This window comes from Palaemon carinicauda, chromosome 35 (assembly GCF_036898095.1).
Source record: "Palaemon carinicauda isolate YSFRI2023 chromosome 35, ASM3689809v2, whole genome shotgun sequence".
Lineage (NCBI taxonomy): Eukaryota > Metazoa > Arthropoda > Malacostraca > Decapoda > Palaemonidae > Palaemon > Palaemon carinicauda.
In genome coordinates, this window is record NC_090759.1 from 78,295,154 (window position 1) to 78,311,987 (window position 16,834).

Sequence of the window (16,834 nt, forward strand, 5' to 3'; positions counted from 1 at the left end):
GGTCTTACACTGTCTTGGGTTAGAGTTCTTTTGCTTGAGGGTACACTTGGGCACACTATTCTATATAGTTTCTCTTCCTCTTGTTTTGTTAAAGTTTTCATAGTTTATATAGGAAATAATTATTTTAATCTTCTTACTCTTCCTAAGATATTTTATTTTTCGTTTCCTTTCCTCACTGGACTATTTTCCCTGTTTGGTCCTCTTGGCTTATAGTATCCTGCTTTTCCAACTAGGTTTGTAGCTTAGAAAGTAATAATAATAATAATAAAGTATAGGTTTGTAGTAGGGTTTAAATTGTGCCTTCCCATTTTCTTAAGGTTCTGTACTTGATTATATATCTTGTTGATTTAATCCCGATGCATCATAGCCTTAAAAATTATGTATAATTCAATGGTTGTATTCATTTACAGTATTCACCAATATTAGTAGGGATTAATGTCCTAAGAATTATTAATAGCATATTCTATTTATTAAAAATATAGCCAAGTCACTTTCTGAAAAGGCAAATATTCTGTGCTTAAATAACCTTTAAGAAAAATGATTAATTTTGATTTGTCTAATATTAGAGTATAACTTTCAAAGCTAATTATATATTGAATTCATAATACTTTCAAGTTACTGTATATAAAAGCTATAAAATATAATTCGTTTATGGATTAAATGCAAATAATTCTGTATTTTATCACATTGCAATATTACAGGCCAGAAGCAGACTCAAAGAGATGATATCAAAGATTGAACTCTGGCACTGGAGTTTGCGCTACGTAGAAGGAAACTTTGGCACAGGTCTCGTGGCCTTTTTCACTTTCATCAAATGGCTGCTGTATCTCAACCTGGTCACGTGTGTCTTATTGACCCTCTTCATTCTTGTCCCACAAATCATTCTGAAACATCCGGAGGCAAGTCTGGTTTCCCAATTATGATTAAGGGATTTTGACGAAGGAAAAATCTATTTCTGGGGAGATACCTGTGACGCCCTTCTTTAGGAAGTATTTATATCAGAAAAGAGATAAGAAGGACCCTTTTCACCGGGCGTCACAGGTCGACCCAGAAATGTAGATTGTTGCATTGTAATTAGTTCTTATTCCTGGGGAATTTTACTTTAGAAAATGTGACTTAAACATAAACAGTACAATGTCATTAATGAAATCTGATGTTCCTAAGTTGATGGTGATTGTGATATGATGAGAAAATATTGAACTTTACATTTGTATGCTCATGAACTATTTTCTCTATAAATAATAATAAAATGTTTGTGAAATTGAAACTATCTGATGATATATACAGCTGTTAACTATCCATAAAGTGAGTTTCAGTGGAGCATGAAATTTAAATCAAAATTCCATTACAGATTTGTTGAGCTGTAATATAATTAATTTCCTCTTATTCTGATGTACTTTACAGCACAGTACCCTGTATTCAAATTTCCTTTTCATATATATTTTTTTTTTATCTTTATGCTAGTGTCGTGAATAAGCTTTTTATTAATGTCACGGTAAAATCTACTAACCGTGCATTCATATTTCTTTTTTTTAACCATATAGGATAGATGCCTCGACGAATACGGCAATAATACCTGGCTCTTTGAGGATGAGAATGCAACCGTTTGTTGCTACGAGGAATATCGGCGGGAGGTTCTAGAAGAATCACAACATGTTGATCAACTATTTATTGTCAAGCTGGTCTTGGATGGGGTGCAGGGTACTGGTGTGCTGGAAATATCTTATCTCTTCTACGGATTCTACCCTCGTCATATCCTATTGTTAGATGAGAAGAGAGGGTGGACGTACAATTTGCCTTTAGCCTACCTTTTGGTGGTAATAGTCACCTTGATTCTTAGTCTAGTCTTGATGGTGAGAGCCGCTGCAAGAGGCTTAAGAAAAAGTCTGAGGTCATCGGAAGGACAGTTCTATCAGGTAAAACTTTGGACTTTGCTTGTATTGTCTTTAATTTTAAGAATAGAATATAGATTAGATTAACAGCGGTTATAATAGGTAGCTTATTGTTGTGGAAGAGGTTATAAAACCCTTTTTCATCTCGACATGTATTTGATTTTTAACAAGGTTACATTCATTAGGACCTTTAAGTTTTGTACCTTATTGTCGCAGAGAATATAAAACCTCTCTGCATGTCAGCATGTCTCGAGTTTTAAAAAGGTTACATTATTTAAGACTTTAATTTTTTCTTTTTTTAATTGTCCAATGGCAATAAAATTTGTTAATTCTTTATTAATGAAGAGTCAAGCTTTAATTAATTATTTTTATTTCTTGTTACAGTACTGTAATTTGATATTTGGTGGCTGGGACTACTGTATCGAAAACAACAAAGCTGCTTCAGTTAAGAAGAAAGCTATTTATAATGAACTTTGTAATCACTTAGAAACAGAAAGATATAATGAAGAAAAAGAACAGAGAACAAAACGAGAAAGGTAAGATGTAATGTTATTTACAAACATTGAGGTTTTTTTTATATATTTGTGCTAGAATCTTTCAAAATTCCTGCTCGACAAAAGTGATGTCTTGAGTTCTTTACATGGTTCACTTTTAGTTTTTTCTTAAACTCTGTAAACATTACCATATTTAAAAGACGTTTGTTGTGGTTCAACTTCAAAGTATATATGTATTATAATTTTAATTTGAAATCACTTGTCATTATCATTATTACATTTTTATGTATGCTTTTATCTGTATGGGGTTTGATAAAGTATCTCCTTCTCTGCTGATGTCCCACTCTTAATTCCAATTCCCAATTTCATTTTGCTGGGGGGAAATTTTTCTAGTTCTCCATACTAATTCTCACTGTTTAATAGTAGTGAGAAATTGTCTTTCCTTCCGTTGACCCCCTCTTCCCTAATTAAGATATTTCCATTTATATCTTTAATAATTCCTACCTATCCTACTTCCTGCCTGTCTTTTCTTTCTGCTTCTGCAATTCTGTAGATTATCTTTTCTCCCTCCTGTGTTCCCATCATAACTTACAACTCTCTTTTGTATTCTTCTCCATCCATTATCATTATTTGTTTCCCTCTTTGTCCATCTATATTCCTCTCTTGTTTGGTAGTTATTATCCTCTTCCCATCCTTATTCTCTTTTCCTTCACAGCTGCTTGAATTGATTCCACAACCATGTTTCTTTTTCCTGTTGCTGCTTAACCACTTGGGTAAGATATGAAAGGAATTAGGGTATTTCCATTCTCTTCTATTTTGCACATTTTCTACTCAAATTTTAATCTGTTGTGGATGATCATTTATGGCTTTTGTATGATTTAAATTGCCATACGGCAGGTTTATGTCCTAGTACTACTGTACGTCTATACTTATGGAAATTAGTGGTAGAGTACTCTTTCATAATGTCAGCTTTGTTTGAAGCTCAACATGATACGCTTTTAGGATCGATTAAATATTTAAAGTAGAATCTATTCATGTTGAAAATTTTTGAAATTTTATTAAATACAGTACTTAGAAATTGGTGGAAGGAAATTCACCTATCAATCAATTGTAATTTGCATTTGGAACGTCCTCATTAATACATTTGCTCGTATTTGGATTGTCTTAAAATGTACGTTTGTTTTTTTTGTCATCAAAATATATGCCATAAAGTTCCTTCAGTCCAACAATAACCTCTTTGTTTTAGAGTAAAGGAACCATATTGTTAGTTGCAATACTCTACCTATATTTAAATTACTAGTTTAGATGGTAAATGCATTTGATTTTGAATGTATACTTGAGATAAAGGTAGCTATTGAAATGTATTCATGGAAATATAAACAAGCATTTCTACAGAAGCCATTTTAGCAATGGAGAAAATTTTTCAGGTACAGTATGTGCTTCTGTGAAAGATGAACTTGTATATCAATGTACCATTATTTAACCCTTTTACCCCCAGGCTCTTTGGAAATTTCCAACCCTTAACCCCCAGGGGGTTATTTTTTTCCCAGCACATTTTGCAGTATATTTTTTAAAATTGCTCTAACAGCCTTAATTTCTGTCATAGAGAGGTCAGGTTGATCTCATTCTCTTGGAAAATGCCTGAATTTTCTCAAAAAATTATAAAAAATATGAAAAAAAAAAATGTTTATAGCATTTTTTTGCAAGGACGTACCGGTACGTCCATGGGGGTAAAGGGATGGGTTTTGTGAAACGTACCAGTACGTCCTTTGGGGGTAAAAGGGTTAAGTGCCCCATTCATTAAACAATATTCCTTTCTGTTTTTTTTCAGATGTCGATTGTATTTTGTTCGGTTAATGGTAAATCTGGTGGTTCTGATCTTGCTGGCAGGGTCTTTCAGTGCAATATTCTATAGCACATCTTTTGCCTTTCGTAAACTCAGGACCTTGAAGACAACAGAAAGTAAAGGGGTAAGTTTTCCTGTACTGTCAGGGTTCAAACTGCATGCCGAGTGCGTGTTATTTTCTATTGAATAGTCACTTATTTAAGGGATTTTGACGAAGGAAAAATCTATTTTTGGGGAGAGACCTGTGACGCCCGGTGAAAAGGGTCCTTCTTTACACTTTTCTAATATAAATCTTCCAAATATACTAGAGAAAGATAAAAGCATGGAATGCAGAGGTTACAACCCTCGCGCGATCACCTTGTGGGTGTCGTGTATTTAACAAGGGCGTGTGAAATCCACTATTCACAGGCTGTCTTCCATTTAGATAATCCCTTCATCAAAGGGGAGGGCTGTGACAGGCCCTAGAGAATACAGTTGTCACAGATCGACCCAGAAAAAAGTAATTCAGAAAAAACTGTAAGAGAAACATATAAATACTGTAGAATGAAAAGTTTAACTCTTGAACAACGTACTGCATTATTCTTTTGACCGTAAAGGGGTTTACTTCATGTCTCCGGTTTTTTTTAAAGGGTTTGTTCATGTAAAGTTGTTTTTCATGTTGTCACCAATCTTGGAAATAATTAACAACTAAACATGGTGCACTGGTAACTTTATTAACCAAGGCTTTATGGAAAACTTTGAACAACTTCATGATACTATGCTAAACAATAATTTTAGCCTCTACAGTATATACCAACATACTGTGGATTACATAGTTATTCGTTTAGAAATTGTCTTTATATACCCTCCTGCCACTCTTAAAACCAGGTATACATGGGGAATTGAAATTAAAATCAACACCTATGCATTTTTGTTAAAGAGATCATTATGTTGAAGAGGCTGACGTAAGTCCTTTTATAGTTTATATATGAAATATCCGTTTTAATGTTAATGTTTTTAAAATATTTTATTTTAATTGTTCATTACTTCTTATATCGTTTATTTATTTCCTTATTTCCATTCCTCGCTAGGTTATTTTTCCCTGTTAGAGCCCTTGGGCTTATAGCATCTTGCTTTGCCAACTAGGGTTGTAGCTTAGCTATTTATAATAATAATAATAATAATAATAATAATAATAATAATAATGAAACTTGCAACTGAATTTATAGGAGCACCAGATTGGCTTGAGTAATTAAGGGAATTGCTTAAGAATGTAAAATTAGGTGTATTAATTACATGTAGAGTAATTTCACCCCTGAGCTGAGCCAATGGATGCCTATTAAAATTGTGGTGTAAATTGAAGCAAGTGAAAATAACCGTGATAGTAGGTTGGAGAAATACCAAAGGACAGACAGAAATACACCTAGATGCTGAAAGTGATACACCAGACCTATTAATACTGCCTGCTGTGTGTCGTGTGTTATACAGTGTTTACTGGTAATTATTTTTCTTTCCTTTTAAGGGAACCCAAGAGGACATCATTATTCTTCTCTTTGAGTACCTTCCGTCAGCAGTCATCATTACTCTCAACATTGTCATCCCTTTCATTCTCAGGTAAGTCTATTACTGTTCTTATACAGTTTAGTGAGGGTTGGTCACTTTTTATATTCAATTTAGGTATTTAAAACACTTTATTTGATTTAAAAAAAAAAATCCTTAGTTTCTTTTAGTTAATTTTGCCATATGTCACTACTAAGGACTGTCTCTTTATAATTAAGTAGTTTCTTTCAGTTAATTTTGCCATATGTTACTACTAAGGACTGTCTCTTTATAATTAAGTATTAAATATAACAATTTTGAAGTAGAGCCCAGTTTTTCATTTTTAGAGTTGTATTATTTAATTGTGTTTTACAGGCTGTTAGTGGAGTTTGAACATTATACCCCAAATTCTATCCTCCTGTTGACATTAATAAGGACGGTGTTTCTTCGTCTAGCATCGTTGGTAGTATTGCTCTTCTCCATATACCAGGGCATTCAGTGTCCGGCACCTCCACGAGGATCTTGTATCAAGTATGTAAATTTGAACAGGTGATCTTTTATATTTTCTTAAATTATTAAAGTGCATTGATTATATTCTTTTATCAACAACTTTTGGTTTTATTCAGACAGATTTGAGGCTGTTATAGAATTTAGGGTAATATTAAAATGTACAGTATATTGTACCATTAATGGTATTATGATTTATTTTCTATTTCATATTTGGTGTATACTAATACAATTTGATTTAATATTTGTAACACAGCTTTACCTATGCTCTCAAAGTTCTAATATTTTATAATTTTATCCTAGTTATTCACTATGTACAATCCTAATTGGTATTTTCATTCTACACTTTACCATATTATAGAGGAATTAGATGTGCATTTCTTTATTTAGGATTTCATCATATTCAAATTATGTACAGTATACCAAACATCATATTTCATAGTGTACAGTACATCTGGATTTACAGTATGTTTATATGGTTTGATGTTGTACTTGTTACTCAAGATGTCTTGTTAGTTTATTTTTCAATATTAATCTTACCCGATGATCATGTAGCTGTCAACTCCGTTGCCCGACAGAAATCTACGGTCGGGATACGCCAGCGATCGCTATCCAGGTGGGGGTGTTCTCAACAGCGCCATCTGTGGTCAGGTACTCAAGTACTTCTTGTCAACAAGAACTCAATTTTTCCTCTGTCGTGCCACCGGCTAGACCTACTTGGATACGCTGTTGATTCTGGAGTTATTGTTCACGATTTGGTGATGTATTTGCTCTAGAGTTTAGCCTTCGCTATTCAGGAAGCTTTATCATTAGCTTAGCAAGCTTTTGGAATTAATTTGATTTAATTATGGTGACGAAGAGAGTATGGACTCTCTTTCACTTTTAAATGGCCGACCCTTCCCTTAGACGGAAGTGTTGGTGTCGAAGAGAGTATAGACTCTCTTTCACTTTTTATACCCACCCTTCCCTTAGTCGGAAGTGTGTTTAGGTTTTTGGTAATTTTGCTTAACAAAGTTATAGATTTATTTTATATCTCTCCGCCATTTATAGGCCTCTTCGATTAACTTCCATTTATTATAAACTTATAAAAATTAATTTTTATGTTTGTTTATATGCGACCTTTCCTAATAGTAGGCGGTCCTTACTTGGAACCGAAGTTAATTAACATTGAGCCCGTCATATCGTTTTTCCTGTTAAGAATTTATGCTATTTTAATTTTAATGTTTTTGAAAGAATTTCTTTGATAGTCTCGTACTTTTTCAAAGTTGAACTAACGTTTTGTTTAGTCTCCGCAGTTGTTGACGTTCAGAACGTTCAACTTGCGCTCTATCGTTACGATAGAGAGAGAGTATTTCACGGTTTCACGTTGCAGTAAGAGTAAACCGATTCTAGCGTTTCGTTCATTCTTTCTTAGCTTAAATGGTTTTAATTCTAATAAAGGAACTTTTTATTTGGGAAACCTTTCAGTTTTTTTCCTTTAACAAATAATATGTTTTAACGATATATATAATTGGGCTCTTCTCTCAGGTTCTAAGTCAAGAGAGAGAGAGAGAGAGATAGAGACGGAGGGAGAGAGAGGAGGATAAACGTTTCGTTCAAGCGGGTAACGTTGTTCTCGTTTTTTGCTCTTCTCCCTAGTCGCTATAGGGGAAGAAGGTAAAACGTTTCTAGAGTTTTATTCTTGTTCCCAGGCCTTATGCTGTGAGAGATTTTAAACGTAGTTTATTTGATCTAGTGTTTAGTCTCTTTTCCAGCCACTGAATTCTTTATCTTTCATTATGTTTTTCTGTTACATTGTAATACTGTTTTCGCAATCTCTACCTTTTAATGAAGGATAGGATTGCGTGTTTCAGGTACAAACCACTTAAAGTTTCGAGTTCAGTGAAATAAGTGCAAACAGAAAATCAAAAGTGATAAAGTGATATGCGCGAAGTGTTACAGTGTTGCGTTCGAGGGTTCGTCTGTTCGTGCCAGTTGTTCACCTAGTCCGATACCTCTTACAAGCTCCCAAGCCCAGGGGAGAAGTAATGTCGAAGGACTTATGGGTTCCACAGGCCTTGATCAACGAACAGACGTTTCCCTCCGTGGTTTCGGGTGTATCTACACACGTTGCCGACGTGATCACCCCACCCACACAAAGACGAGAGAGCCCATTTATTCCTCGTCTGCGGAAGAGGTTTCTCGCAGAAACCATGGACCAAATCTTGCAGCTTTTAAGTGCAAGTCGGTCCCTTCCGCGCAAGTCCAACGGCCTAGGTGTAGCCACTGGGTCAGTTCGGACTTGCTGCAGTACGACAACTGCACACCTCCCAAGAGAGGCAAGGTGGTACCGCAACAGGCAGTAACTCCGTCTGTTGCCGCACCAGCGGTTTTAGACCCTCAGTCACAACGGACAGTAGCTCCGTTTGTTGTTGTCTTTCATAGACCCTAGTGGTCCATGCTGCAGACTATACAGTCTCAGCTTGCTCCTTCATGCAGGAGTATCATGCTGGAAGGTTGACAATGCACCTGTTAACCTACAACCCGCCGAGGTTGTGCGCTCAGCAGATACTGCGGCTGCCTGCTCCCACCCTCCACCTGTGAGAGCTCCACCACCGATGCGCAGTCCACCCTGCCAGACGCATGTTCTTGCTGCACCATCTGCTAACATGCGTGAGCTACCGCATCAGCAGTGGGAAGGTTCTGTAGAGCTGCCGGGTTCCAGCACTATGCGGCATTCTCCGCAGCCCATGCAGCATGCTCTGCATACCTTACAGCATGCTCTGCATACCTTACAGCATGCTCCGCATACCATGCAGCATGCTCTGCATACCTTACAGCATGCTCCGCATACCATGCAGCATGAGCCGCATACCTTACAGCATGCTCCGCATACCATACCGCATGCTCCTCAACCCACCGCAGCCCTTCCCACGCACCAGCACTCTGCTTTTGTTGTTGCCAGCTCCCACACTCCGACTGCGGAGAAGGTTGACGATGCACCCGTTGGCCTACACCTCCCACGGTTGTGCGCCCGGCATGGCTTCCTGCTCTCACACTCTTATTATGAGAGCTCCTCCACCCATGCACAGTCAACCCTGCCAGATGTATGATGACTCCCACACACAGAGCACTCCGTTGCCGTGCGTGAGCTACCACAAGCTGCCGTGTTTTGACACGGTGTGTCAGCCTCCGCAACACACTGTGGTTACCGCCACTCGCCAGCAGCAAACTAGTCAGTCAGGAGTTGAGGCTTCCCCACACAACTTTGGTTGTTGCCAACTCACAAACTGTCATACAGTTACATGACGTTGCCTTCTGGTCTGCTACTTATACACCAGTGCTGTATGTCCTCACGCTCCTGTTGTGGTTGACAGTTCAGTTTTTGACAGTTCACAGACTGTCAAGCAGTTTCATAACGCTGCCTTCTGGTCTGCTGCTTTTGCACCAGTGAAACCCTCACTGAGAGAACCTAGCTTTTCTCGGATATGGTTCCTGTAGATGAGAAAGTGCTGTTCTCCCTCCTTCTGATATTCCCTTGAGGACTCTGTCATTTGGAGAGGAGCCTTAAGCAGCTTAGCCTCCTATGGACTTTTATTTAAGCATAACATGCTTCCAGGGAGGGTAAATGGTTCCGCTTCAGTCGCTAACCCCGTCTGTTGCCACACCTGCTCCCATAGACCTTGAGCTTTGTTGCAAGACATGCAGTCCAAGCTTAGTCCTTGATAGAGGATTTTTTTACGGAGTCAGTGTGTCACTGGGAAGACGTTCAACAACCAGCAGAGGTGACTTGTTGTGACGCAGTGCGGCAACCTCAGCAACCCGATAAGGAGTTGTCTGTACTACCCAGACAGTCTAGTCAGTTTCGGGTTGTCGCTGTACTTCCTCGCTTCCCCATGGTTGACAGTTCACAGACTGTGCAGCAGTACCATGATCTTGTGTCCGGCTCCGTCAGACGACTGGCTTTTAAGAGCTCCCACTAGTCGTCGCTGTCTGGAGAATCTCAGATGGACTATGGATCTGACCAAGGAACTGGGCCTCCTGGTCAATTTAGAGAAGTCCCAGCTCGTCCCATCCCAGACCATTGTCTACCTGGGTATGGAGATTCAGAGTCGAGCTTTTCGGGCTTTTCCGTCGGCCCCAAGGATCAACCAAGCCCTAGAATGCATCCAGAGCATGCTGAGAAGGAACCGATGCTCAGTCAGGCAGTGGATGAGTCTAACAGGGACACTTTCATCGCTGGCCCTGTTCATCGAGTTAGGGAGACTCCACCTCCGCCCCCTTCAGTATCATCTAGCTGCTCACTGGATAAAGGACATGACGCTAGAGACGGTCTCAGTTCCTGTTTCCGAAGAGATGAGGTCTACTCTAACGTGGTGGAAGAACAGCATTCTTCTCAAGGAAGTTCTACCTTTGGCTGTTCAGACCCCCGACCGCCGTCTCTTCTCGGACGCATCAGACACGGGCTGGGGTGCGACATTGGACGGACAGGAATGCTCGGGAACATGGAATCAGGAGCAAAGGACACTTCACATCAATTGCAAGGAGTTGTTGGCGGTTCATCTGGCCTTGATAAACTTCAAGTCCCTCCAGCTAAACAAGGTGGTGGAGGTGAACTCCGACAACACCACAGCCTTGGCTTACATCTCCAAGCAGGGAGGGACTCATTCGAGGAAGTTGTTCGAGATCGCAAGGGACCTCCTCATCTGGTCAAAAGATCGAAAGCTCACTCTGGTAACGAGGTTCATTCAGGGCGATATGAATGTCATGGCAGATCGCCTCAGCCGGAAGGGTCAGGTCATCCCCACAGAGTGGACCCTTCACAAGAATGTTTGCAGCAGACTTTGGGCCCTGTGGGGTCAGCCAACCATAGATCTGTTCGCTACCTCGATGACCAAGAGGCTCCCGTTGTATTGTTCTCCGATTCCAGACCCAGCAGCAGTTCACGTGGATGCTTTTCTGCTGGATTGGTCCCATCTCGACCTGTATGCATTCCCGCCGTTCAAGATTGTCAACAGGGTACTTCAGAAGTTCGCCTCTCACAAAGGGACACGGCTGACGTTGGTTGCTCCCCTCTGGCCCGCGAGAGAATGGTTCACAGAGGTACTGCAATGGCTGGTCGACGTTCCCAGGACTCTTCCTCTAAGAGTGGACCTTCTACATCAACCTCACGTAAAGAAGGTACACCCAAACCTCCACGCTCTTCGTCTGACTGCCTTCAGACTATCGAAAGACTCTCAAGAGCTAGAGGCTTTTCGAAGGAGGCAGCCAGAGCGATTGCCAGAGCAAGGAGGACATCCACTCTCAGAGTCTATCAGTCTAAATGGGAAGTCTTCCGAAGCTGGTGCAAGGCCAATGCAGTTTCCTCAACCAGTACCACTGTAACCCAGATTGCTGACTTCCTGTTACATCTAAGGAACGTAAGATCCCTTTCAGCTCCTACGATCAAGGGTTACAGAAGTATGTTGGCAGCGGTTTTCCGCCACAGAGGCTTGGATCTTTCCACCAACAAAGATCTACAGGACCTCCTTAGGTCTTTTGAGACCTCAAAGGAACGTCGGTTGTCCACTCCAGGCTGGAATCTAGACGTGGTCCTAAGGTTCCTTATGTCATCAAGATTTGAACCTCTCCAATCAGCCTCTTTTAAGGACCTCACATTAAAAACTCTTTTCCTCGTGTGCTTGGCAACAGCTAAAAGAGTAAGTGAGATCCACGCCTTCAGCAGGAACATAGGTTTCACATCTGAAACGGCTACATGTTCCTTGCAGCTCGGTTTTTTGGCTAAAAACGAGCTTCCTTCACGTCCTTGGCCTAAGTCGTTCGAGATCCCAAGCCTGTCCAACTTGGTGGGGAACGAACTGGAGAGAGTACTTTGCCCAGTTAGAGCTCTTAGGTACTATCTAAAAAGGTCAAAACCTTTACGAGGACAATCAGAAGCCTTATGGTGTGCTATCAAGAAGCCTTCTCTTCCAATGTCTAAGAACGCAGTTTCTTACTACATCAGGCTTCTGATTAGAGAAGCACATTCTCATCTGAAGGAAGAAGACCTTGCTTTGCTGAAGGTAAGGACACATGAAGTGAGAGCTGTGGCTACTTCAGTGGCCTTCAAACAGAACCGTTCTCTGCAGAGTGTTATGGATGCAACCTATTGGAGAAGCAATTCAGTGTTCGCATCATTCTATCTCAAAGATGTCCAGTCTCTTTACGAGAACTGCTACACCCTGGGACCATTCGTAGCAGCGAGTGCAGTAGTAGGTGAGGGCTCAGCCACTACATTCCCATAATCCCATAACCTTTTTAACCTTTCTCTTGAATACTTTTTATTGTTGTTTTTGGGTTGTACGGTCGGCTAAGAAGCCTTCCGCATCCTTGTTGATTTGGCGGGTGGTCAATTCTTTCTTGAGAAGCGCCGAGGTTAGAGGTTGTGATGAGGTCCTTTAGTATGGGTTGCAGCCCTTTATACTTCAGCACCTAAGAGTCGTTCAGCATCCTAAGAGGACCGCTACGCTCAGTAAGGAAGACGTACTTAATAAAGGCAGAGTAATGGTTCAAGTCGACTTCCTTACCAGGTACTTATTTATTTTATGTTATTTTGAATAACTAATAAAATGAAATACGGGATACTTAGCTTCTTTGTTAACATGTATGCTGGTCTCCACCCACCACCCTGGGTGTGAATCAGCTACATGATCATCGGGTAAGATTAATATTGAAAAATGTTATTTTCATTAGTAAAATAAATTTTTGAATATACTTACCCGATGATCATGAATTAAAGAACCCGCCCTTCCTCCCCATAGAGAACCAGTGGACCGAGGAGAAAATTGAGTTCTTGTTGACAAGAAGTACTTGAGTACCTGACCACAGATGGCGCTGTTGAGAACACCCCCACCTGGATAGCGATCGCTGGCGTATCCCGACCGTAGATTTCTGTCGGGCAACGGAGTTGACAGCTACATGATCATCGGGTAAGTATATTCAAAAATTTATTTTACTAATGAAAATAACATTTTTCTATTTACTGTCCTGTACTGTAATGTTCTTTGATTATTTGAGTCTAAAATATACGGAAAACTATATACACTATCCTTATTTTGTGAACAGTGAGGAGTGTGACAGTCAACCTAGGTGTTGGGAAACATACGTAGGCCAACAGCTGTACAAACTTTCCATTCTGGACTTGCTCATCATGTTCTTAACAACATTCTTCATCAACCTTCCGCGCAAGTGCATCGGCCATAAACTTCTGCGGAGGAGTAGGCTCGGGAACGTCATAGGGGACATAGAGTTTATGATACCAAAGCATGTTTTAGACATAGTATATGGCCAGACACTTTGCTGGCTTGGAATGTTTTACTCTCCCTTGTTACCAGCCGTAACTTGCGTAAAATTAGGTACGTTGATCATGCTTTTTCTCACTGTTGTACTGTATTATAGGAAAACTCTTCAAGTTTCTTCTGTCACATGAACAAGCTTATGCGATTTACCAGCGAAATTATTGCAGAACATAGCATGTTGCTTTTATGTCAAGTTTATGTGCTATTTACAAGGCCATACAAAACTTAAATTGTGCTAATATAGTTCTTGAGTGTTTATTATCCTCTGTATGGATTATGTATTTAATTTTTAAAAATTTCTGATTCACAACGGCTGCAAATACATTACACTATTTAATGCAAAGCTCTCTTCTCAAGTTGAAACATTTTTATACTACATTAGTGCCCTGGACCTTTTCATTTTTATTCTAAAATCTCCATATTTTTTTTTTTTTTTTCATTCAATTGTAAAAATCAAATGGTTTCATCCAAAAGTATTCAAGCATCCTCAGACTTTACTAAGACATAAGTTTAATGTCTTGTGATCTCTGGTGTGAATAAATTGTCTTGCTGGTTTTCTTAGCAAATATATGCCAATGCAAACAGCCCAATTCTAGATAAATTTAAGCCATCCATTTAAAAGTGTATTCTCAAAGTACAGGATACTATCTTACTAGAGTTACTAGAGGTCTTGTCCAGTAAATGGTGTCAGTTTTTAATCAAGCTATAAAGAATCCAGTTCTATTCATAGATTAATTATATTTGCTATGCTATCCACTCAAAAACAGAAGCCAAATACTTGAAAGGAACTTAGTTTTTACTCTTTGTACGACATGATAGATACAGTATACAGGAAATTCTTAAAGATTTGAGGAAAATACATCATCTAGCTTTCAAAATGATGGCAGTAGTTGTAAGTTTCTTGATTTAATAAGGACCATGACATTTTTAGTTAGTTATTTTTTAATATCCAGACTCCAGCTAATTTTGTATATCATTTTATGGAAACAATCAGTCAAAGAAATCTTTTTTTGCACCATCACTTTTGATACATATAATCATTAAATGTTTTTAAGAACTGCATTTGAATATTTTTTTAATAACTACCAGCCTCCTGGCTAGTACAGTGGTAACGTGTTTGCCTCGCATTCGCGTGGCAAAAGATCGATCCCCGCCCAGGGCCGTGAGTTTAAGCTGTTTACTGGGGAGGCTACTGCTGTGGTAGGGCACCACAGTGGGGGGTTGGGCTTGCCCGGCTGACGTTCTTGTGAGCATCTATTCTGATGGAACTGGAACTGAAACCAGACACCTTTAACCTTTAACTGGTATTAACAAAATTTGATTGCCCTATCTGTTTGTGAACTGGCTTATTTTTAGCTTGGATGAGGAAGTTGGTTGTAAGCAACGAAATACAACAGAATTTTAAAATTATTATGTTATATAGTCAACTTCTCTCAATTTGATGTGAATTTACTTGTTCCTTAATCTGGAATGGGTACCATATGATGCCCCATGATTCTAATACTGTGTTTTATTTTCAGTGTTTGTGTTCTACATCAAATATTTTGACTGCACAGTAAACAGCAGTCAGTCATCACAGCTGTATCGCACATCTCGCTCCAACTCTCTCTTCATTAGCATCCTACTCGTATCTTTCATTGTTACCATTGTTCCTGTCGGATACTCCATAGCTGAGATCACGCCCTCCGCGTCTTGTGGTCCTTTCCGAGGGCTCAATACAATTTGGAGTCAGATGATCCATGTCATATCAGGTCTGTCAATTGAGTTTTGTATATATTGTACTTTCATAAGAATAATGGTTTTCCTGGATTACATGTTATGTACTTCAACAGTGAGCAGATAACTTACTGTAACACATCAAGAGTAGCAGGTAATATTTCTTAAAAGATAAGAAGACATATTTCATAGATGTAGGTAAATCAATAAAGTATTTAACACTGGAAGAATGTAAGCTCTAATCCCACTTTAAGCAAATATAATCTTGATAATGGAATTAAAGCAGATGTAGATTTATTGCTTTAGTATACATACTCATCCTGTAAATCAAGCCTCAATTTACCTTGGATATATCATTATATTTTTGTTACATGTGGGATTCAATCCATGTAATCTTAGGGTTTTAAGACTAGCTGTCTACAATTAATCAGTAGAGCTCAGAAAGATAATACAATTAACCCTTTTACCCCCAAAGGACGTACTGGTACATTTCACATAACTCATCCCTTTACCCCCATGGACGTACTGGTACGTCCTTGCAAAAAAATGCTATACAATTTTTTTTTCATATTTTTGATAATTTTTTGAGAAAATTCAGGTATTTTCCAAGAGAATGGGACCAACCTGACCTCTCTATGACAAAAATTAAGGCTGTCAGAGCAATTTTTAAAAAATATACTGCAAAATGTGCTGGGGAAAAAATAACCCCTTGGGGGTTAAGGGTTGGAAATTTCCAAAGAGCCTGGGGGTAAAAGGGTTAACTATTCTGTGGACATTCTCATCACTGGAAGAGTACTTGCTCTTATGATAGATTAGGTTAATAAACATAAAAGCTTTATCCTCGACTAACCAATTGTTCCTTTCAGAGCTGCCACACTGGCTACAATCTGTTGTATTCTTCATGGGCACTGCTGGATTCGCTGTGCCTGCCATTATCATTTTGATTCTGGCCTGGTACTATTACTATGCTGTAGGAGCTGCAAATAAGCACATGGTGTCTCTTCTCAAGAACCAGTTGATTCTGGAAGGTCATGACAAACAGTTTCTCCTGTCGAGACTTGACCAGATGATTAAGAAATCGGCTGAAGAGGACAACACGGCTCGTTCGTCGCGCAGCATAGAAGATGAAACAGGACACGGTAATGATCTGACGCTTGAGGCATAGAAGGTAAAATTTTGATTATGAGAGTAGTCAGAATTAGTGTTTGTTTGAAGAATGTATGTCAGACTGAAATTAGCTAATTTAGGAAGTATAATTCTGGGTAATTAAAATTAAAATCCTTTTTCTAATTTGAAGGGTAGTCAATGCTGCTAAAATTTTAAAAATTTCATCTTTCGTGCTTAATAAGGAATTTATTGTAGTTACTAGCTATCAGATATAAATATTAGATTGTTTGTAGAGCATCTAAATATAAATACATGTAGTTTTCTCTCAATATAAAGATATAATCGAGGATCACTACATTTGTTGGAGCATAAATGTAAATATATTTATATGAATACATTATATATATATATTCTGCAGTGTTTAAATGCAGCTATAAA

The 16,834-nt window shown here is 38.8% G+C and overlaps 1 protein-coding gene across 1 annotated transcript in view; it reads left to right on the forward strand.

The window, feature by feature from the left end:
- LOC137627373 (transmembrane channel-like protein 7) overlaps positions 1-16,566 on the forward strand; it is a 437,009-nt gene extending 420,443 nt beyond the window's left edge. Inside the window, exons 8-16 of the mRNA XM_068358461.1 lie at positions 702-899; positions 1,545-1,916; positions 2,277-2,428; positions 4,218-4,356; positions 5,734-5,825; positions 6,126-6,281; positions 13,341-13,630; positions 15,094-15,324; positions 16,156-16,566. Coding sequence (XP_068214562.1) covers positions 702-899; positions 1,545-1,916; positions 2,277-2,428; positions 4,218-4,356; positions 5,734-5,825; positions 6,126-6,281; positions 13,341-13,630; positions 15,094-15,324; positions 16,156-16,454 — 1,929 coding nt within the window. The 3' untranslated portion in view covers positions 16,455-16,566. The remainder of the gene's footprint in view (positions 1-701; positions 900-1,544; positions 1,917-2,276; positions 2,429-4,217; positions 4,357-5,733; positions 5,826-6,125; positions 6,282-13,340; positions 13,631-15,093; positions 15,325-16,155) is intronic.
- The last annotated feature ends 268 nt before the right edge of the window (positions 16,567-16,834 follow it).